General features: G+C 40.6%; 1 protein-coding gene across 1 annotated transcript in view; it reads left to right on the plus strand.

The window, feature by feature from the left end:
- Window positions 1-19,984, plus strand: part of LOC139749652 (uncharacterized) — a 239,300-nt gene that overhangs the window by 33,577 nt on the left and 185,739 nt on the right. Inside the window, exons 6-8 of the mRNA XM_071663822.1 lie at window positions 10,647-10,797; window positions 15,338-15,447; window positions 15,766-16,143. Coding sequence (XP_071519923.1) covers window positions 10,647-10,797; window positions 15,338-15,447; window positions 15,766-16,143 — 639 coding nt within the window. The remainder of the gene's footprint in view (window positions 1-10,646; window positions 10,798-15,337; window positions 15,448-15,765; window positions 16,144-19,984) is intronic.

The raw sequence follows: 19,984 nt of genomic DNA on the forward strand, positions 1-19,984 counted from the left end.
GAGTTCTAAAAGTTGGAACATAAGAAGGAGCCATTAAGGGAATGCTTATCTTCCTCAAGGGGGAAAGCTAGGGCATCTGGATGTACATGGATGTAACCAAGATGAGAAGGGAGATGTGCATTGTGTTTGAGGAGATGAACCTAGATTATCTGGCTCTGAGTGAAACAAAGCTAAAGGGGAAAGGGTAACAGTTGTTTGCAATATCTGAGGGATAAAGTCAGGGGTTAGGTTGAGGATGAAAGCTAAGATAGGTAACACTGCTGCAATAGGAGTTGTGGGAATGTGTGAAAGAGCTTAAGAAAAGGATGCATAGACTGATGTTGGTAAAAACAAAATTGGATTGTGAAAGGTGAGTGATTATTAGTACATAAACACCTGGAAATGAGAGGACTAAGGAAGAGAGGTGAGTGTTTTGAGGGAGCCAAGTGAGTGTTTCAGCAGTTTTGATGATGGATTTGAATCTTGAGGGTGTGAATGGGGGCATAGGGTACTCAGCATTGTGAATGAGAATGGTGAACAGCTTGTGGATTTGTGTGCTGAAAGAGGTCTAGTGATTAGGAAGATATGGTTTAATAAAGAAGGACATACATATTTATACTTGGGTAAGGAGGAAAGTTGCTAAGGGGGCATCATTAGATTCTGTATTAATTACTAAGTGTGCAAAGGAGAAGCTGTAGGGTGTGAATATGTCAAGAGGGGTAGGTGGTGGGATGTCTGATCGTTAATAGGTAGAGGCAAGGATAAAGGTTTGCAGAAGCTTTACAAAAAGAAGTAATGATACAAGTGGGAAGAGGGTTGTGAAATGAAATGTACAACACTGAAATTTGAGTGGTTGATTTTCAGCCTATATAGAGACATCAAGGTGTCTGATGTATGATTTAAATTACTGACTTTTTTATAATGATGATTTAACCTTTATAGCAAGGTTGTTTGTTGGAGTGTTTTAGTTTCTGGATTTGAGTACGGGATATAGAAACATGGTATACAACAACAATAACAGTGTTTTCTTGAGCACTGTACTGAAGATGAGGTAGCTAGGGTATCGTGCTACAGAAGGTGTAGGGTTATGGTGGGAAGGAGAGGTCAAGTGAAAGAGGTTGATAAAAAGGAGACATTCTTGGCATGAGTCCTTAGATGATGTGACGGAAGAGCACAATGGAGAGATGCATGGGTGCTGAGTCCTCCTCTAGGAGGTGGGTGTGGCACATGCTGTGGCTCCTAGAATGAGCAGTAGCTGCCGATTTGTGTTTGAGTTGCAGGAATCTTGCAGATGTGGCCATTGGTCCAATTCTTACAACTGCTTCTCATGATGGGCGGAGGCAGGCCCTTGCTGGTCTTGCTGAAGGTGCATGTTGGAGATGAGGCACTTCAAGGAAACCTGCCAGGAAGATGAAATGTCAGGAGTCATGTGGGGACTTTTACTGATGGAGGAGGCACCCTAAGGGCAGCTTGAGTTTGGAGTCCTATGGCCTGGATTTCAAGTACGGGAGTGGCACACTTGTTGGCCTGAGCAAGTCAGCTGCCTGACTGCCATCTTGTAGTGATGCCCGGGTAAGAGACAGCGAGGAGAGCTCATTTAGGCAGTCTGGAAGGAGCTGTCCCTCTAGAGAATAAGGAAGGTTGCTGACTAGTGCCTCCATAGGGGTGGGCCACCAAGCTCATTCCTTTAGAGACTAAGAGGTCTGTTTAGGTTACATGCCATGACCTGCCACCATGTCAGGTTGCTGTCTTTAAGGTAACACTTTGTGGAGCAACACCGGGTTGCTACACTCCCCCCCCCTCCCCCTTTTTTAATGAAGACATAGAGGGTGACAGAATCATGCATTTTAGAATTCATGAAAATAGGTCCAGTAATGATGGTGTAGAGTTTATCATCCTAAATACAGAATATTTTTTATATCTGTGTTAGTATGTATGACAATAAGGTCCAGTAATGAAGGTGCAGAGGAGTCCCTCATTTCGTAATATTTTTGACATTTCTAATCTGTCTTTGGTGTTAGTGGGGGTTCTGTCCTCATGCTTCACTTGGAGTATCCCAGTTTTTGCCTTATGGCTGTTTTCTTTATCATCCCTAAAGATAATGCATAACTACCCTGTTGGAGATGGTAGGGGATGTGGTGTGTAAGGAGGGTCAGTCTCGTGATCCACATTTATGAAATTACATTTGTTGCTGTTTGTGGTTACTATTTACACTTTTTTTTTCATACAAATTAGTCATTTCCTGCTCGAGTGAGGTAACATTAAGAACAAATGAATGAGCCTCAGAGGAAAACTTCTCATTTGGGCTTACACACACACACATATATATATATATATATATATATATATATATATATATATATATATATATATATATATATATATATATATATATATATATATATATTTTTCATTATTTTGCTTTGTCGCTGTGTCCCGCGTTTGCGAGGTAGCGCAAGGAAACGGACGAAAGAAATGGCCCAACCCACCCCCATACACATGTATATATATACACATCCACACACGCAAATATACATACCCACACATCTCAATGTACACATATATATACACACACAGACACATACATATATACCCATGCACACAATTCACACTGTCTGCCTTTATTCATTCCCATCGCCACCTCGCCGCACATGGAATACCATCCCCCTTCCCCCTTATGTGTGTGAGGTAGCACTAGGAAAAGACAACAAAGGCCCCATTCGTTCACACTCAGTCTCTAGCTGTCATGCAATAATGCCCGAAACCACAGCTCCCTTTCCACATCCAGGCCCCACACAACTTTCCATGGTTTACCCCAGACGCTTCACATGCCCTGACTCAATCCACTGACAGCACGTCAACCCCGGTATACCACATCGATCCAATTCACGCTATTCCTTGCCCGCCTTTCACCCTCCTGCATGTTCAGGCCCCGATCACTCAAAATCTTTTTCACTCCATCTTTCCACCTCCAATTTGGTCTCCCACTTCTCCTCGTTCCCTCCACCTACGACACATATATCCTCTTGGTCAATCTTTCCTCACTCATTCTCTCCATGTGCCCAAACCATTTCAGAACACCCTCTTCTGCTCTCTCAACCACGCTCTTTTTATTTCCACACATCTCTCTTACCCTTACATTACTTACTCGATCAAACCACCTCACACCACACATTGTCCTCAAACATCTCATTTCCAGCACATCCACCCTCCTGCGCACAACTCTATCCATAGCCCACGCCTTGCAACCATACAACATTATTGGAACCACTATTCCTTCAAACATACCCATTTTTGCTTTCCGAGATAATGTTCTCGACTTCCACACATTCTTCAAGGCTCCCAGGATTTTCGCCCCCTCCCCCACCCTATGATTCACTTCCGCTTCCATGGTTCCATCCGCTGCCAGATCCACTCGCAGATATCTAAAACACTTTACTTCCACCAGTTTTTCTCCATTCAAACTTACCTCCCAATTGACTTGACCCTCAACCCTACTGTACCTAATAACCTTGCTCTTATTCACATTTACTCTTAACTTTCTTCTTTCACACACTTTACCAAACTCAGTCACCAGCTTCTGCAGTTTCTCACACAAATCAGCCACCAGCGCTGTATCATCAGCGAACAACAACTGACTCACTTCCCAAGCTCTCTCATCCACAACAGACTTCATACTTGCCCCTCTTTCCAAAACTCTTGCATTCACCTCCCTAACAACCCCATCCATAAACAAATTAAACAACCATGGCGACATCACACACCCCTGCCACAAACCTACATTCACTGAGAACCAATCATTTTCCTCTCTTCCTACACGTACACATGCCTTACATCCTCGATAAAAACTTTTCACTGCTTCTAACAACTTGCCTCCCACACCATATATTCTTAATACCTTCCACAGAGCATCTCTATCAACTCTATCATATGCCTTCTCCAGACCCATAAATGCTACATACAAATCCATTTGCTTTTCTAAGTATTTCTCACATACATTCCTCAAAGCAAACACCTGATCCACACATCCTCTACCACCTCTAAAACCACACTGCTCTTCCCCAATTTATATATATATATATATATATATATATATATATATATATATATATATATATATATATATATATATATAAATTTTTTTTCATACTTAATTGCTCTTTCCTGCATTTGCAAGGTAATGCCAGGAACAGATGAAGAAAGCCTGCATTAGCTCACATCCATTTTTTTGCTGTTTGATGCACTGAAGCTACAGCTCCCTGTCCACAACCAGGCTCCACAGACGTTTCCATAATTTCCGTCGGCTGTTTGATGCACTGAAGCCACAGCTCCCTGTCCACAACCAGGCACCACAGACCATTCTGTAATTTCCGTTGGCCACTTCACATGCCCTGGTTCAGTACATTGACGGCATGCTGACCCCTGTATTCCAGTTCACTCTATCCTGTGCATGCCTCTCACCCTTGTGCGTGTTCAGGCCCAGTCACTCAGAGTTTTTCAATCTATCCTTCTATCTCCACTTTAGTCTTCCCCTAATCTTTGATCCCTCCACTTCCATCACACAATATATTCTTTGTCAACCTCTCCTCACAAATTCTCTGCATATGTCCAGATCACTTCAGCACACCCTCTTCAGCTCTCTCACCCACACTTTTCTTTATTGCCACAGTGACAAAGCAAAATAGAATATAAATAAAATGATGAAAAACACCTCTTACTACATACTGACCTCAAACATTTCATTTCCAACTCATCCACCCTCCTCTGCACATCCTCATCTATAGCTCATATGTCACTTCTGTATAAAATATTTGGAATTACTATATCTTCAAACATACCCATTTTTGCCCTCCCAAATAACAGTCTCTCATTCAACACATTCTTCAGTGCTTCCAGAACCTTTAGCCCCTCACCCACCTTGTGACTCACTTCTGCTTCTATGGTTCCATTTGCTGCCATGTCCACTCCCAGATATATAAAATGCTTCACTTTCTTCAGTTCCTCTCCATTCAAACTCACACCTTATTTAACCTGCTCCTTTACCTTGCTAAATCTAATAACCTTGCTATAATTCACATTAATTCTCAACTTCCTCCTTTCACATGTACTTAACAAACTCATTTAACATTAATTTCTCACTCAAATCTGCCACCATGCTGTGTCATCATCAAACAACAACTGACTCACTTCCCAGGACCCCTTATCCCCTACAGACTGCATACTAGCCCATGTCTCAAAGACTTGCATTTACCTCTCTCACTCATTCCATAAACTAATTAGATTGCCATGGTGACATCACACACCCCTACTGCAGACTAGCCTTCACTTGGTACCATTCACTCTTCCCTCTTCTCTCCTTCTACTTATACGCATGCCTTACACCCTTGATAAAAAGTTCTCACTACTTCTAGCAGTTTTCCACCCACACCTTATAGTCTTAAAACCTTTCACAAAGAATCTGTCAACTGCATCATAAGCTTTCTCCAGATCCATAGGTATCCTTTTTCTCTAAGTATTTGTTATTACACACATTCTTTAAAGGATACACCTGATTCACTCTTGCTCTTCCACTTTTGAAAGCACACTACTCTTCCTCAATCTAATGCTCAGTACATGCCTTTAATGTCTACACCACTGCTTTCCCATACAACTTACCAGGTCAAAGGAGAGATGAAAGTTGTGAGAAGTTTTCAATTGATAGATGGTTAGAAACTGGGTCTTGGAGGCATTAAACTTAACCAGTTTTCGTCTACCCAACTGAAATATCCTATCCAAGTTTATTGAGAAAGCTGTGTCAGGACAAGATGCAGATCGAGTGAGAGCAAAAAAAGAAGAAATGAGGGATGTGGATAAATGCAATGTTGAGTAATCAGCATATGAATGCATTTGGTTATTTGTAGAAGAGAGAAAACTGATGATATAAAGGAGAAAAACTGTAGGGGACAGAGAGAGACGTCACTTTTGGTGGAGAAAACGGGGAAGGCTGATCCATCAACAAGCGCAGAGATGGAGTGGCCAGAGAGGAATCTAGGTATGAAGGAGCAGCAAAGTGAGGGAGGGAAGCCGAAAGAAGGGAGCTTAGAGATGAACCCCTGATGCCATACCCTGTCAGAAGCTTTGGATATGTCAAGGCAACTACACAAGATTCCTCAGAATCTTTCTAGGATGATGACCACACATTAATAAGATAGGAAAGAATATCACTACTAGTTGCCACATTAGTAAGATAGGAAAGAATATCACTAGTGAATCTCACCTTACTGAAGCCATACTGGCGATTGGAGAGAAAACTGTGAGATTCATAATGTTTAAGGATATAGAATTTGAGGAGGGATTCAAAGACTTTGAAAGTGGTAATTGTCAAAGCAATAGGACGATAGTCAGAGAGGTCAGAATGGTCACCATTCTTAGGGATGGGATGTAACAATGCATGCTTCCAAGAAGAAGGAAAAGTTTTGGTTCTTAAATAGAAATGGAACAGATGAGCAAGCACAGGTGCAAGTTCAGAGGCACACTCTTTCAGTACGTGGGATGGATGGCATCAGGACCATAAGCTTTGCTTGTGTCCAGAGAGAGAGGCGCTTTTCAGACAGTCCGAAAAGAGATTGCAGGGAGGGGCATAAGATTAATAAGAGGAGCATCAGGGGGTGAAGCAATATTAGTCATCCAAGGTGGAGTTAGAGGAGAAAGGGTAACCAAAGAGAATTGCTTTGTCTACAGGAAAGACAGCTATAGTACCATCAGAATGGAGAAATAAAGGAAAGGTAGAGTGACAGAAGTTGTTGTAGATGTCCTTAGCTAAAGACCGGAAAGACCTATCGGTGGATGTAGAGGAGAGGTTATCACACTTCCGTTAAATAAAGTAATGCTTTGCCTCATGAATAATGTAGTTGTAATGGTTATGGGCAGTGATTAAAGCTGAATGGAAGTTAGAGGAAGGAGAGTTCTTCCAAGCCTGATATGCCCGTTCCCTTCTCTGCATGGCTTCAGAACAAAAACAGTTGAATCATGGATAGGAAGAAGAGGTCTTCTTGGAGGAAGAGGGGATACAAGCTTCCATTCCTGCAAGAGTAACCTCTGCTATACGTTTGACGGAGACAAAACCATCACCTCATACAAGGCAGTAATTTAGCCAAGGAAAGTGAAAAAAGAAGCTAAGCTATGTAAGATATCCCAGTCAGCTGTGTTGAGGTGCCAGTATTTAAACATATATGGGGCATCTGGAGAGGGAGGTGCCATTAAAATAGATATGTTTATGAGACTGTGGTCAGCTGAACCAATGGGGATGAGATTATGTAGTTACATCAGAATGGAATAGAGGTGAAAAGCAGATTTAGAATATTAGGAGAGTGGTCACAGCGGTCAGGAATATAGATTGGATCAGACGTAATTTGCTCTAAATTATTGAGAATGGAGAACTTGAGGGCTTCAAACCCTCCACCATCCTAATGAGAGGAATTCAGCCATTCCCTATCGTGAGTGTTGAAATCCCCAAAGTTGAGGACCTCAGCTCGCAGATGAGAGGATGCCACAGCCTCATGGTAGGAGTTTAGATGGTTGAAGATAGATATAGACTTTGTGGAATTTGGAGAGCAGTAGGTGAAACAGAGGAAAAGTGTGGTTGTTGGAAGACTGACTTTGAGCCACATAACATCAAAGTTTGGGGACTCAAGATCTTTAAGGCATGAAACAGGTGGGCTGATATTAGAATAAGCACAAACACCACCTTTGAACTGGAATCATGAGTGGAGATTATAGGTAGATATGAAATAGGGACTAGTGAGAACACCATTAGACAACTGTCTCAGAGAGAAGTAAGATATTGGGATAGGTACTAGACAGGTGGTGTTCAACAAAGGAGAGGTTACTAGAGACCATGAATATTAGTATAGTGAATAGAAAAAGAGGAAGGTCTAACAGATAGGGAAAGGTCATCGAAGGGGCTGGTACTACTACTGTCTGAGCCCTCCCTCTCATTGGCAGTAAAGTCAGGTAGAAACCCAGATATTGTTAGCACTTCATGATGCCAGGGACTAGGGGCCATAGATATGATTATGATTAAGTGGAGATTCTTTTGCCATGGCCACCCCCTTGATGGGAGTTCCTGGAGAGAACTGGCATCAAAGATAGATAGATAGATAATAGCTTTCACCTAGTCCTCAGTCACAACCTTCTATTTCAGTGTTATGTTACATAAATTACATATCAAATGCCTCCACTCTATCACACCTTCCATACCTCATAATTTCAGCTGTAATCCCATCCATACCCATACATGTAACAGCTGCTGCCTTGCCTTCTCCTGTGTTCATCAGATGTTCAAAATACTCTTTCCATCTTCCTTTCACTTTCTCTTTTTGATTTAGCAACACCCTTTCCTTACTTCTCACATTTACATTTTCATTCTTACATCCTATTCCTCAATGTTTTCTTTCTAATTCATCTTTCTCCATGCCAACACTTTTACCTCAGTATTCTTCCGTATGCCATACTTCCACTCCTCCCTGATCTCACTCCCATAAGACCTGCAAGATGGTCATCTCCGAAGAGTCCTTTCACAGCTGTAGCTTACTCCACAATTATTTTCATCCTTTCATCTAATGCCACATAATCAATCATACCCTTTTGTTCTATCTTCCATATGTCATGATATTAGTAGATTGTTCAAAGTCAGCCTGCAAAAGCAAGAGCTTTACAAGATGACAGTTGGTATCTCAAGCACAAATAATCATGAGATGACTCTTGGCATTGAAGGCCTATATAACATATAGTACAGAAGAGTCAAATATGGAAAGTCTGATCAAACTTGATGGTGGTGGTAAATTTGAATGTGCTGAACTAGGGATTTTGGAGGGTTTTGGTATATAAAAGTTTGGACTCTTGAATTTTGATCTGACTAGAGTACTTTTTATTTTTATTCTGATTTTATGTATATATCTGTAAAGGGATGTACAGAGCATCAGACTGAGGAAGAGCAGTGTGGTTTCAGAAGTGGTAAAGGATGTGTGGATCAGTTGTTTGCTTTGAAGAATGTATGTGAGAAATACTTAGAAAGACAGATGGATTTGTATGTAGCATTTATGGATCTGGAGAAGGCATATGATAGGGTTGATACCTTTGTGAAAGGTATTAAGAGTATATGGTGTGGGAGGCAAGTTGTTAGAAGCAGTGAAAAGTTTTTATCGAGGATGTAAGGCATGTGTATGAGTAGGAAGAAAGGAAAGTGATTGGTTCCCAGTGAATGTTGGTGTGTGGCATGGGTGCGTGATTTCTCCATGGTTGTTTAATTTGTTTATGGATGGGGTGATTAGAGAGGTGAATGCAAGAGTTTTGGAGAGAGGGGCAAGTACGCTGTTTGTTGTGGATGAGAGGGCTTGGGAAGTGAGTCAGTTATTGTTTGCTGATGACACAGTGCTAGTGGCTGATTTGGGTGAGACTGCAGAAGTTGGTGACTGAGTTTGGTAAAGTGTGTGAAAGAAGAAAGCTGAGAGTAACTGTGAATAAGAGCAAGGTTATTAGGTTCAGTAGGGTTGAAGGACAAGTTAATTGGGAGGTAAGTCTGAATGGAGAAAAACTGGAGGAAGTGAAGTGTTTTAGATATCTGGGAAAGGATTTAGCAGCAGATGGAACCATGGAAGTGGAAGTGAGCCATAGGGTGGGGGAGGGGGCAAAGGTTCTGGAAGCATTGAAGAATGTGTGGAAGGTGAGAACGTTATCTCGGAGAGCAAAAATGGTAATGTTTGAAGGAATAGTGTTCCAACAATGTTGCATGATTGCGAGGCATGGGCTATAGATAGGGTTCTGTGGAGGAGGGTAGATGTGTTGAAAATGAAATGTTCGAGGACAGTGTGTGGTGTGAGGTGGTTTGATTGAGTGAATAATGTAAGGGTAAGAGAGATGTGTGGTTATAAAAAGAGTGTGTTGAGAGAGCAGAAGAGGGTGTGTTGAAATGGTTTGGACACATGGAGAGAATGAGTGAGGAACTATTGACAAGGAGGATATATGTGTCATAGATAGAGGGAACGAGGAGAAGCAGGAGACCAAATTGGAGGTGGAAGGATGGAGTGAAAAAGATTTTGAGCGATCGGGGCCTAAAAATACAGGAGGGTGAAAGGCATGCAAGGAATAGAGTGAATTGGAACGATGTGGTATACCAGGGTCAACGTGCTGTCAATGGATTGAACCAGGGCATGTGAAGCATCTGGGGTAAACCATGGAAAATTTTGTGGGGCCTGGATGTGAAAAGGGAGTGTTGTTTTGGTGCATTATACATGACAGCTAGACTGAGTGTGAACGAATGTGGCCTTTGTTGTCTTTTCCTAGCACTACTTTGTGTGTGTGTGTGTGTGTGTGTGTGTGTGTGTGTGTGTGTGTGTATGTGCTATTTCATGTGTGGCAGGGTGGCACCGGGAATGGATGAAGGCAGCAAGTATGAATATGTACATGTGTATATATGTATATGTCTGTGTATGTATGTGTATGTATACGTTGAAATGTATATGTATGTATATGTGCTTGTGTGGGCATTTATGTATATATGTGTGTATGTGGGTTGGGCCATTCTTTCGTCTGTTTCCTTGCACTACCTTGCAAATGCGGGAGATGGCTATTAAGTATAATGAAAATAATCAATCTGTTTATTTAGCTATTTGTTCCTTATTTTGCAGCAGAATCTGATGACCTGTGTGCAAGGTTCCCTGGAAAGCTTTGTGCACATGTGTGTGTTCCAACTCCAGGCTCATACCGTTGTCAGTGTCGTGCAGGATTCACACTTTCCATCGATGGCAAGAGTTGCATACAGGATGTTGTCACCGACAGGTGAGTTAGAATATGAATTACTTAACTCTCCTGTCCCAGGATCTCTTTCTATAGTGCTCTTGCAGCGCTCAAGAAGATGTTCTTTGATCTTCACTGTAGTGGTCCTGTGACATGTTGAATCATTGTTTTAAATCTTGGGAAGATGGATGGTGTCCAGAATTCAGATAAGAAAGTGTGACTTTTATACATGACTAGAGAGTGTACTTTAAAATGGGTGTATATTTATTCTTTTTTTTTTTTTTTTTGCTTTGTCGCTGTCTCCCGCGTTTGCGAGGTAGCGCAAGGAAACAGATGAAAGAAATGGCCCAACCCACCCCCATACACATGTATATACATAAACGCCCGTAGACGCACATATATGTACATATACATTCCAATGTATACATACATATACATACACAGACATATACATATATACACATGTACATATTCATACTTGCTGCCTTTATCCATTCCCATCGCCACCCCGCCACACATGAAACAACATCCCCTCTCCTCCCTCCAGCGATGTAGTGCCAGGAAAAGACAAAAAGGCCACATTCATTCACACTCAGTCTCTAGCTGTCATGTGTAATGCATCGAAACCACAGCTCTACCTTTCCACATCCTGGCCCCACAGACCTTTCCATGGTTTACCCCAGACACTTCACATGTCCTGGTTCAATCCATTGACAGCACATCAACCCCGGTATACCACATTGTTCCAATTCACTCTAGTCCTTGCACACCTTTCGCCCATCTGTATGTTTAGGCCTCGATTGCTCAAAATTTATTCACTCCATCCTTTCACCTCTAATTTGGTCTCCCACTTCTCCTTCTTCCCTCAACCTCTGACACATTTATCCTCTTTGTCAATCTTTCCTCTCTCATTCTCTCCATGTGTCCGACCCATTTCAACACACCCTCTTTTGCTCTCTCAACCACACTCTTTTTGTTACCATATATCTCTCTTGCCTTTTCATTACTTACTTGATCAAGCCACCTCACACCACATATTATCCTCAAACATTATATTTCCAACACATCCACCCTCCTCTGATCCCTCCTCTAAAAGAGGGAACAGAAGAAGTAGCCAGGCAGGGAGTGTTCATCCTCCTCAAAAGCTCATTCTGGGGTGTCTAGATATGTGTGGATGCAACCAGGAAGAGAAGAGAGGAGAGATAGGTAGTATGTTTAAGGAAAGAAACCTAGGTGTTCAGACTCTCTGTGAAAAAATGCTCAAAGGTAAAGAGGAAGAATGGATTGGAAAAGTCTTTGGGGGTAAAGTCAGGGATTGGTGAAAGGACAAGAGCTAAGGAAGGAGTAGCACTACTTTTGAAGCAGTTGTGGGAGTGTGTGACAAAATGTAAGGAAGTAAATCTTAGATTGATGTGGTAAAGATGAAAGTGGATGGCAAGAGATGGGTGATTATAAGTGCTTATGCACCTGGCCATCAGAAGAAAGATCAAGAGAAGCAAGTGTTTTGGGAGCAGCTGAGTGAGTATGTCAGCAGTTTTGATGTACAAGACCAGGTATTAGTTATTGGTGATTCAAATGCAAAGGTAAGTAATGTGATATTTGAGAGTATAACTGGGGCACATGAAGTATTCAGTGTTGTGAATGGAAATAGTGAAGAGCTCGTGGAGTTGTATGATGTAAAAGGACTGGTTATTTGGAATACCTGGTTTAAAAAGAGAGATATACACAATATATGTATGTGAGTAGGAAAGATGGTCATCGGGCATTATTATATTACATATCAGTTGATAGGTGTATTAATGAGAGACTTTTGGATGTAAATGTGCTGAGAGGGGCAGCTGGTGGGATGTCTGATCACTATCTTGTGGAGGCGAGTGTGAAGATTGGTAGTTTTTGAAAAGGGAAAACGTTTTAGGGAGAAGAGAGTGGTGAGAGAAAGTGAGCTTGGAAAGAAGGCTTGTTTGAAGAAATACCAGGAAAGATTGAGTGTAGAATGGCAAAAGGTGAGAATGAATGAAATGATGGATGTGGATGAGGAACGAGATGTATTTAGGGAAGCAGTGATGGCATATGTAAGAGATGTGTGTAGCATATGAAAAGTGGGAGGTGGGCAGATTGGAAAGGGTAGTGAGTGGTGGGATGAAGAAGTAAAATTGTCAGTGAAAGAGAAAGTAGAGGTGTTTGGATGGTACTTACAATGACGGAGTGCATACAAGTGGAAGATATTTAAGAGAAAGTGGCAGAAGGTCAAGAGGAAGGTGCAGGGGTTGAAAACAAGGGCAAATGAGAGTTGAGGTGAGTGAGTATTAGTAAATTATAGGGACTATTGAGGCAGAAAGTAAGTTGATGAATATATGTATATAGTATATATGAACTTATTATTGTTATTCATGCAGAGTGATCTCTTTGAATGTGGATTTTTATTTAATGAACATGAAAAATATTTGTGTAATCAATGACACTGCAAGCTCCAACGGACTTGTGAACATTGACTAGACCTAGTTTCTTGTTGTATTTATAATAACAATTTCCTTGCATTATCCATAAAACAGCAAAATATTGTTACCAAAGGAAGCCATCATATAGCACTTACTTGTGTAAGAATTGGAATTGCCAGGAATGCATCAGTATAGGCACATGTTACAACAACCCCTTTTAAAGGATTTTTCATTTGATAAACATTCCTCAGGAATGCATCTCATCAGTAAAAAAGGTCTCTGTGTAAGTAACCTCAGGACTCCTTTTATGGGGCCCTTGGAGCTTCAAAGCTGCTTTACATTCCAAGGCAGAGCGGTGATGCTCCTTTGGAGTAAGAAGTTCCTTAGTTAGACTCCATCCCTTTTCTTTTGCTTAGATGTCCAGTTAACTCTTTATGCCATTAGTTGCCTAAAGAGGCCTCATCAGTTGCCAAGAAGGTGACGTAAAAAAAATTCTGCTCCTCTCAGTGCCCCTACAACCACCATTAGAAATGTATGACCATCCACCTTAAGTTTGCGTTTACTTGTAGAAAACATGTAGATTATTGGCAAACCAAAGTTATTAGGATGACACATATGGCATGTATCAGTTGATGAGGAAAGTGAGGAACTGTAACTTGAGAAATGTGAAGGTATAAGTGACTCTGAGAAAAAAACATTGAGCAGGTTAGGAATACCCACTCATTGGTTTTATCACTCTTATTTCCCAGTGCTTTATGGTGATAACATTACTGTTTACATGCATCATTTATGCTACATATCTTACTAACAAGCAATTGAAAAGAATATTACAGTAAAATTAGAGTGATGATGTTACATAAGTGAGTCTAGTATTTTTGCAGGATGGCTTGATTTGGTTTGGTTCAGCACAAACAAAAGACAATATGCATTTTATACTGTTGCTGTACTTTTCCTATCCTGACTTATATTGTCTTGGCTCTTCCCATTCATGACTTTGAAGGTGAATAAAACCTTATTGTTTTTCTTTCTTATTCGTTCTTTTGTAAATTAAGAAAGTAGGAAAATATTGATCAAGAAGTAAAGTTAGATATTTTGATACTGTAGTTTCAGCCCAAACAAGCATTGAAACAGTAACATACATACAACTTTTCCCTTTCCACTTCCCTGCCCCCCTCCCTTTTGTGAAATGTTGGAGGTTCCAGCTATGGAAAAAATTCTATTTCAAGGCTGGGCCTTAATTGAAATATAGAGGCTAATGAAAGGGAAAAAGAAGAGACAAGGAAAAGTGCCAGATTGTAGTTATTGGGAAAGTTCATAAGAGGGTAGAGAGTTCCAATCCTCATATTGCAGGAAAAAAGTTATCAAAATGACTCACCCATGAGTTGCCATCAGCCATACAATAATCATGTGATGCAGCCATTTGTGAAGTACTGTGTGGTTTAACTAGTTGTGGGGACTCACAGACAGTTTGTGAGATTGTAGTATTAAGATGTCTTGAAACCCTTGCTAATATCAATGAAAATGGCAAGTCTAGTGGCATTACTCCTCTGTGAAAAGGATCATAAGGAAAATGTAGATTTAGAAGCAAAGTTAGATGTTTTGATGTTGTATCTACAGCCATAACAAGCATCGATAGCCTTATTGTGTTCATTGCAGTAGAAACAGTTGTATCCTTTCCATTTATCTGCCTGTTTGTGACACTTTAGCATTGAGATCTCTTGAATTCCTTGCGAATATGAATAACTTCCCAGCTTAGTGGCATCTTTCTTGCATGTAGAAAAAGCATCGAGAAAGTATCAGTCAGAAACTAGATGTAGATTTTTTGATGTGGCTGCAACAATGGGAATTGGCCATATTCAGAGTATTCATGTCAGATTTATTGTACATGGATTTATTAACTTGCTGGCCTTTTAAGTATATTCCATCATGATAAGTGTTGGATTATTGTTAGGTCACACTCACTTTGTCTTTCCTATGCACAGTGTCTCACAGTTAAAGTTATCTCAAAATACTTTTCATAATGTTTTATCAGTGATATGGCTAATTGATTTGGTTTTCTGTAGTAATAGAATCTGTACTACTCTTACGATTTAACATATAGACTTCAGAATGAGAAATGTTAATATATTTGCTGACACTTTTAGATGCCGTCTGAACAATCCTTGTTCACACATCTGCCGTGATACTGGGGTATCTGTAGAATGTTCTTGCAACCCAGGATTCACTTTAGCTCTTGATCAGAGATCATGTGAAGGTAAGATAGTGTGATATTTTATGTTAGATTAGCTTTTTTCATAAACGCTTGATTACATTGTAAACATATGGAACTTTTATGGCATTTGTTTAAGAATGTGGGATTTTTTGCTTAAGTGTAAAACTCTCATGGTGCAGTTATTGTATTGTATAATAGCATTTTATTTTGAGTTGTGTCTCTCATTGCTGCCTTGTGATACTGTGTTTCACTGTTGTATTAATAGTTTTACTAATTATTGTAATAGTAATTGTTTAAAAACTTAAAGTGCCTAAGAAGTGTAAAAAGTTGATTCACTATGGGATATTACAAATGTGGCAGATGTGAATGAATGCAGCACTGGTGTACATGGATGTATTGGAGAACAGGAGTGCCTTAACCAGATTGGTTCTTATTCCTGCATCAATGCCGATGGTTTCTTGTCCTCTGCGGGCTCTTCACAGCAACACCTTCTTAGTGCTGGGTCCTCCGCGGGTCTTCCAGGGGACTCTAGAACAACTGGATCAGTAGGCTTTTCTGGCTATGACATCAGCAATGAAGTTGATCCAGGATTATCAGGATTTATCAGTGGCAGTGGAGCCTTAGGTGTGCAAGGATTTCCAGGTGCACAGCATGAACTGGGCCACCTGGATGCTACACAGTCTCATGGTCGTTGTCCTCCTGGATACAATTTTAATTTGGAAACAAGATTTTGTGATGGTGAGTCAACAGACGTAATCATCTTTTGTCATTGATAGTTTGGCTTTTGTACTTGAAATAGATTAAAAGATGTGTGTTTTGATTGACTTGATCAAGGCAGCTAAGCTGTTGATAGGCCAGACTGTACTTAGATACATCATATCCTCGAACAGCTGCCTGCCCTGGGCTAGTGTGTGATAGCCAAAGTTAAGACAAATTCAGTAGCAGAAGGTGTCATCTTATGACTGGACATCTGCTGCATCCTGTATCTGCCATTTGAGTTAGCACCAGGAACAGATGGAGAAAGGCCACATTGCCTCACATCCATTCTCTTGCTGTCATGTGCAATGCACTAAAACCACAGCTCCCTATCCACAACAATGCCCTACAGCTGTTTGCATGGTTTACTCTGGCCATATTACATGCCCTGGTTCAATGAATTAACTGTAAATTGACCCCTGTACACCACATCATTCCACTTCGCTCTATTGTATACATACCTTTCACCCTCTTCCTTGTTCAGGCCATGATCACTCAAAATGCTTTTCACTTTATCTCTCCATTTCCAATTTGACCTCCCCCTTCTCGTCATTCCCTCCACTTCTGACACATATGTCCTCTTTGTTAACTTTTCCTCAATCATTTTCTCCATATGTCCAAACCATATTAGCATAACCTATTCAGCACTTTCAACCTCACATTTTTTATTACCACACATCTCTCTTATCCTTTCATTACTTAATCAAACTACTTCACATTTCAAGCACATCCATCCTAGTCCCCAAAAAGTCACCTCCATCCTAGTCCCCATAAATTCACCTATAGTGTATGCCTCTCATTCACATGATATTGTTGAGACTACCATATCTTCAAACATACCCATTTTTACCCTCTTAGATAAACATCTTTCTTTCCACACATTCTTAAGTGCCCCAGAATTATCATCTCCTCACCCATCCTGTGACCAGCCTCTGCTTCCATAGTTACATTTGCTACTGTGTCCACCGCCAGGTATCTAAAACACTTTACTTCCGCCAATTTTTGTCCATTCGAACTCGCACCCTAAATATAACCAGTACCTCAACCCTACTAAACCTGATAATCTTGCTTTTATTCATATTTACTCTTAACTTCCTCCTTTCACATACACTTCCAAACCCACTCACCAACTTCAACAGTCTCTCACTCGAATCTGCCTCCAGTGCTGTATCACTGGCAAACAACACTGACTCGCTTTCCATGTCCCCCTCATCCCATACAGACTGCATGCTCATCCCTCTCTTCAAGACTCTTGCATTCCCCTCCCTCACCTACCCATCCATAAACAAATTATACTGCTATAGTGAGAAAGTCATGTTCATTTTTGTTTGTGAAACTTTCATCAATTAAAATCAATCACCTAGTATCACATTTTTAGTCATGGTTGTTCAAGATAAAAGTAATATAACTTTCGGTTCACATGTATTTGATTTAAGCCATTTTTAGAATAATGTGAATGGTGCAGTGCAGTGGTGTGGCATTACCAGTGTTGTGTGAGAAGTACACGTATGCATGGTGTGGATACATTCTTTAGTCACTGAGAGATACGGTATTTAATGCTGCAGTATACTGTATATGCTCTTGTTTTGCCCATTGCATCATATCGAGGAGGCCTTTAAGTTCTCCCATTACCAGTGGTGCTAAGAAGCATAAGGCCATAACGACTGTTATTACGATGGATGTGCTTAAACATTATGAGAAAAGTAAATGAACAGCTTATGTCAAACATGCTCTTGGGCTTAGTGAATCTAAGTGATTAAAGTCTAAAGATAATGTAGTATTGTACTGAAGCTATAATACAGATGTATGTTGGTGGAATTCATTGTTTGCAGAGCAATAACCACCATCTTTGCTTCCTACAAGGTAAAACTTTTCCCCCAAAGAAACATTGTTCCCTTTCTGGCTATGGGCTTGTTATATTCATACAGTACAGTTCTCCTTTGATAAGTCAAATAAGTAATTTTCACTGAAATAGCTGTAAAATTACCGGTAAGCTTTCAAAGATAAAAGTTAGAGTATGCTTTGTCAACATTACCATTACCACTTCATTCGCCACATATTTCATACATTATGGTACATTTTCATAAAAAAAGCACACCATAGCCCAGACTGAATTCACATGAGGTTGGGTTGGGCACCCTATTTTTCAGGTATATCCTTGTTTAACAGATAGTGGTGGGTCAGACTAAGAGCCCTGTTCCTTTTACATTTGTTAGTATACCATCATGTAATATTCTTTTGTTATTCCCCCTGAAAATATCTTGAAAAATGAATGAAAACTTGGGAAGGTGCTCTTTCATTTTTTCCTGAGTTATGAAGATTTATCCACTTCATGGTACTATTGCAGATCAACATTATTATGGTACATGTTAATTAACGCATCAGTTATTGTACATACTTGCTGTCTGTGGAGCGATGTGCACCAACTTTGCTTCCCACTATGGAAAACTGTTTACTCAAAAGGAACACAGCTTCCTTCCCATCTATTGGCCCATTGTTTTCCTGAAGTATTTTTCACTTAACTCAAATAAACAATGTTTCAATAACATAATGGTAAAATTGTCAGTAAGCTTTGAAAGATAACATATGTTGTGTTTTGTCAACACTAACGTAATCCCTTCACTCACCAGATTATGGCCTTTCTGTCTAATTATATCTTTAATGCCCATTGCCTTTGAGAACTCTCTTAAGTGGGTGGCCATGGCAAAAGGAGGCACCATAACTGTTGAACTCCAGTGCCACTTCTTAGACTTTAGTGCATCACCCTTAACAAGCCACTGGTAGAGGGCAGTTCTAGTGCATTGATTTCAGAGCACCTGCCTAATGTTCTTACCAACTACTACTATCTAAGGTTTCTACCTAATTTTCCTGATTAATATTCCAAACTACTACATCTTCCCTAATGTTTCCAGCTCATGCTTCTACTGCTTCTTCCTAACATTCCTACCTACTACTTCTATCTATTGCTCTTACCATTGCCAAAAGGCAGGGATAGCATAAAGCACTCACCACAGGAAAATCTAGAGTAGCGAAGAATAAGGTGTGTGTTTAGGTGTTGTCATGTGTTCTGTGTGACAAGCAGAAATTGTATGTTTGTGGACAGAATGCCAGCAGTTCACGTGTAGGTGAAGCAGAAAGAAAAGACAGCTATCTGGGTCAGAGGAGTGCAACTTGACAACGACTGAAGTGCTGGATCACTACGCAGGCATCACTAACCCTCCCAATACCCAGGCGGGTAGTACTGGTAATATACCTCCCCTGTTGGTGGTCACCTACCAACTACTACCTACATTACGGTACGTCTTCACAGCTCACTGTAGCACTTACTGAATTCGTGTGAGATTGGGGTGCGCATCATGATTCTCAGGTGCAACCTTGTTCTTCAGATGGGTCAGGCTAGGAGCCCTATTCCTTTTAGATTCCATTTAGATATGTTCATATAACATCGTGTAATATGCTTTTGATATATTCTCATGAAGAGGTCTTGGAAAATAGAAGAAAACTTGCAAAGATACTTGTATTTTACCCAGGACTTATAAAGATTTTGCGCACCTAATGGTACCATTGTGGATAGGTATCATTACAGTGGATATTAAGTCACGCATCAGTCATCACACATACTCTTTGTCTACGGAGTGTTGCACGCCACCTTCACTTCCCGCTAAGGAATACTGCATCCCCCAAGGAACACTGCTGTCTCCCTAGCTATGGGCCTGGTGTTTTCTTGAAGCATAGTGATCCATTAATAACTCAAATAGTAATGATTATTTATTGAGAATGCTGGTGATGAGGGACTGAGGTAGGTGGTGTGGGAGTAAATAGG

This window comes from Panulirus ornatus, chromosome 7 (genome assembly GCF_036320965.1).
Source record: "Panulirus ornatus isolate Po-2019 chromosome 7, ASM3632096v1, whole genome shotgun sequence".
In the NCBI taxonomy this organism is placed as follows: domain Eukaryota; kingdom Metazoa; phylum Arthropoda; class Malacostraca; order Decapoda; family Palinuridae; genus Panulirus; species Panulirus ornatus.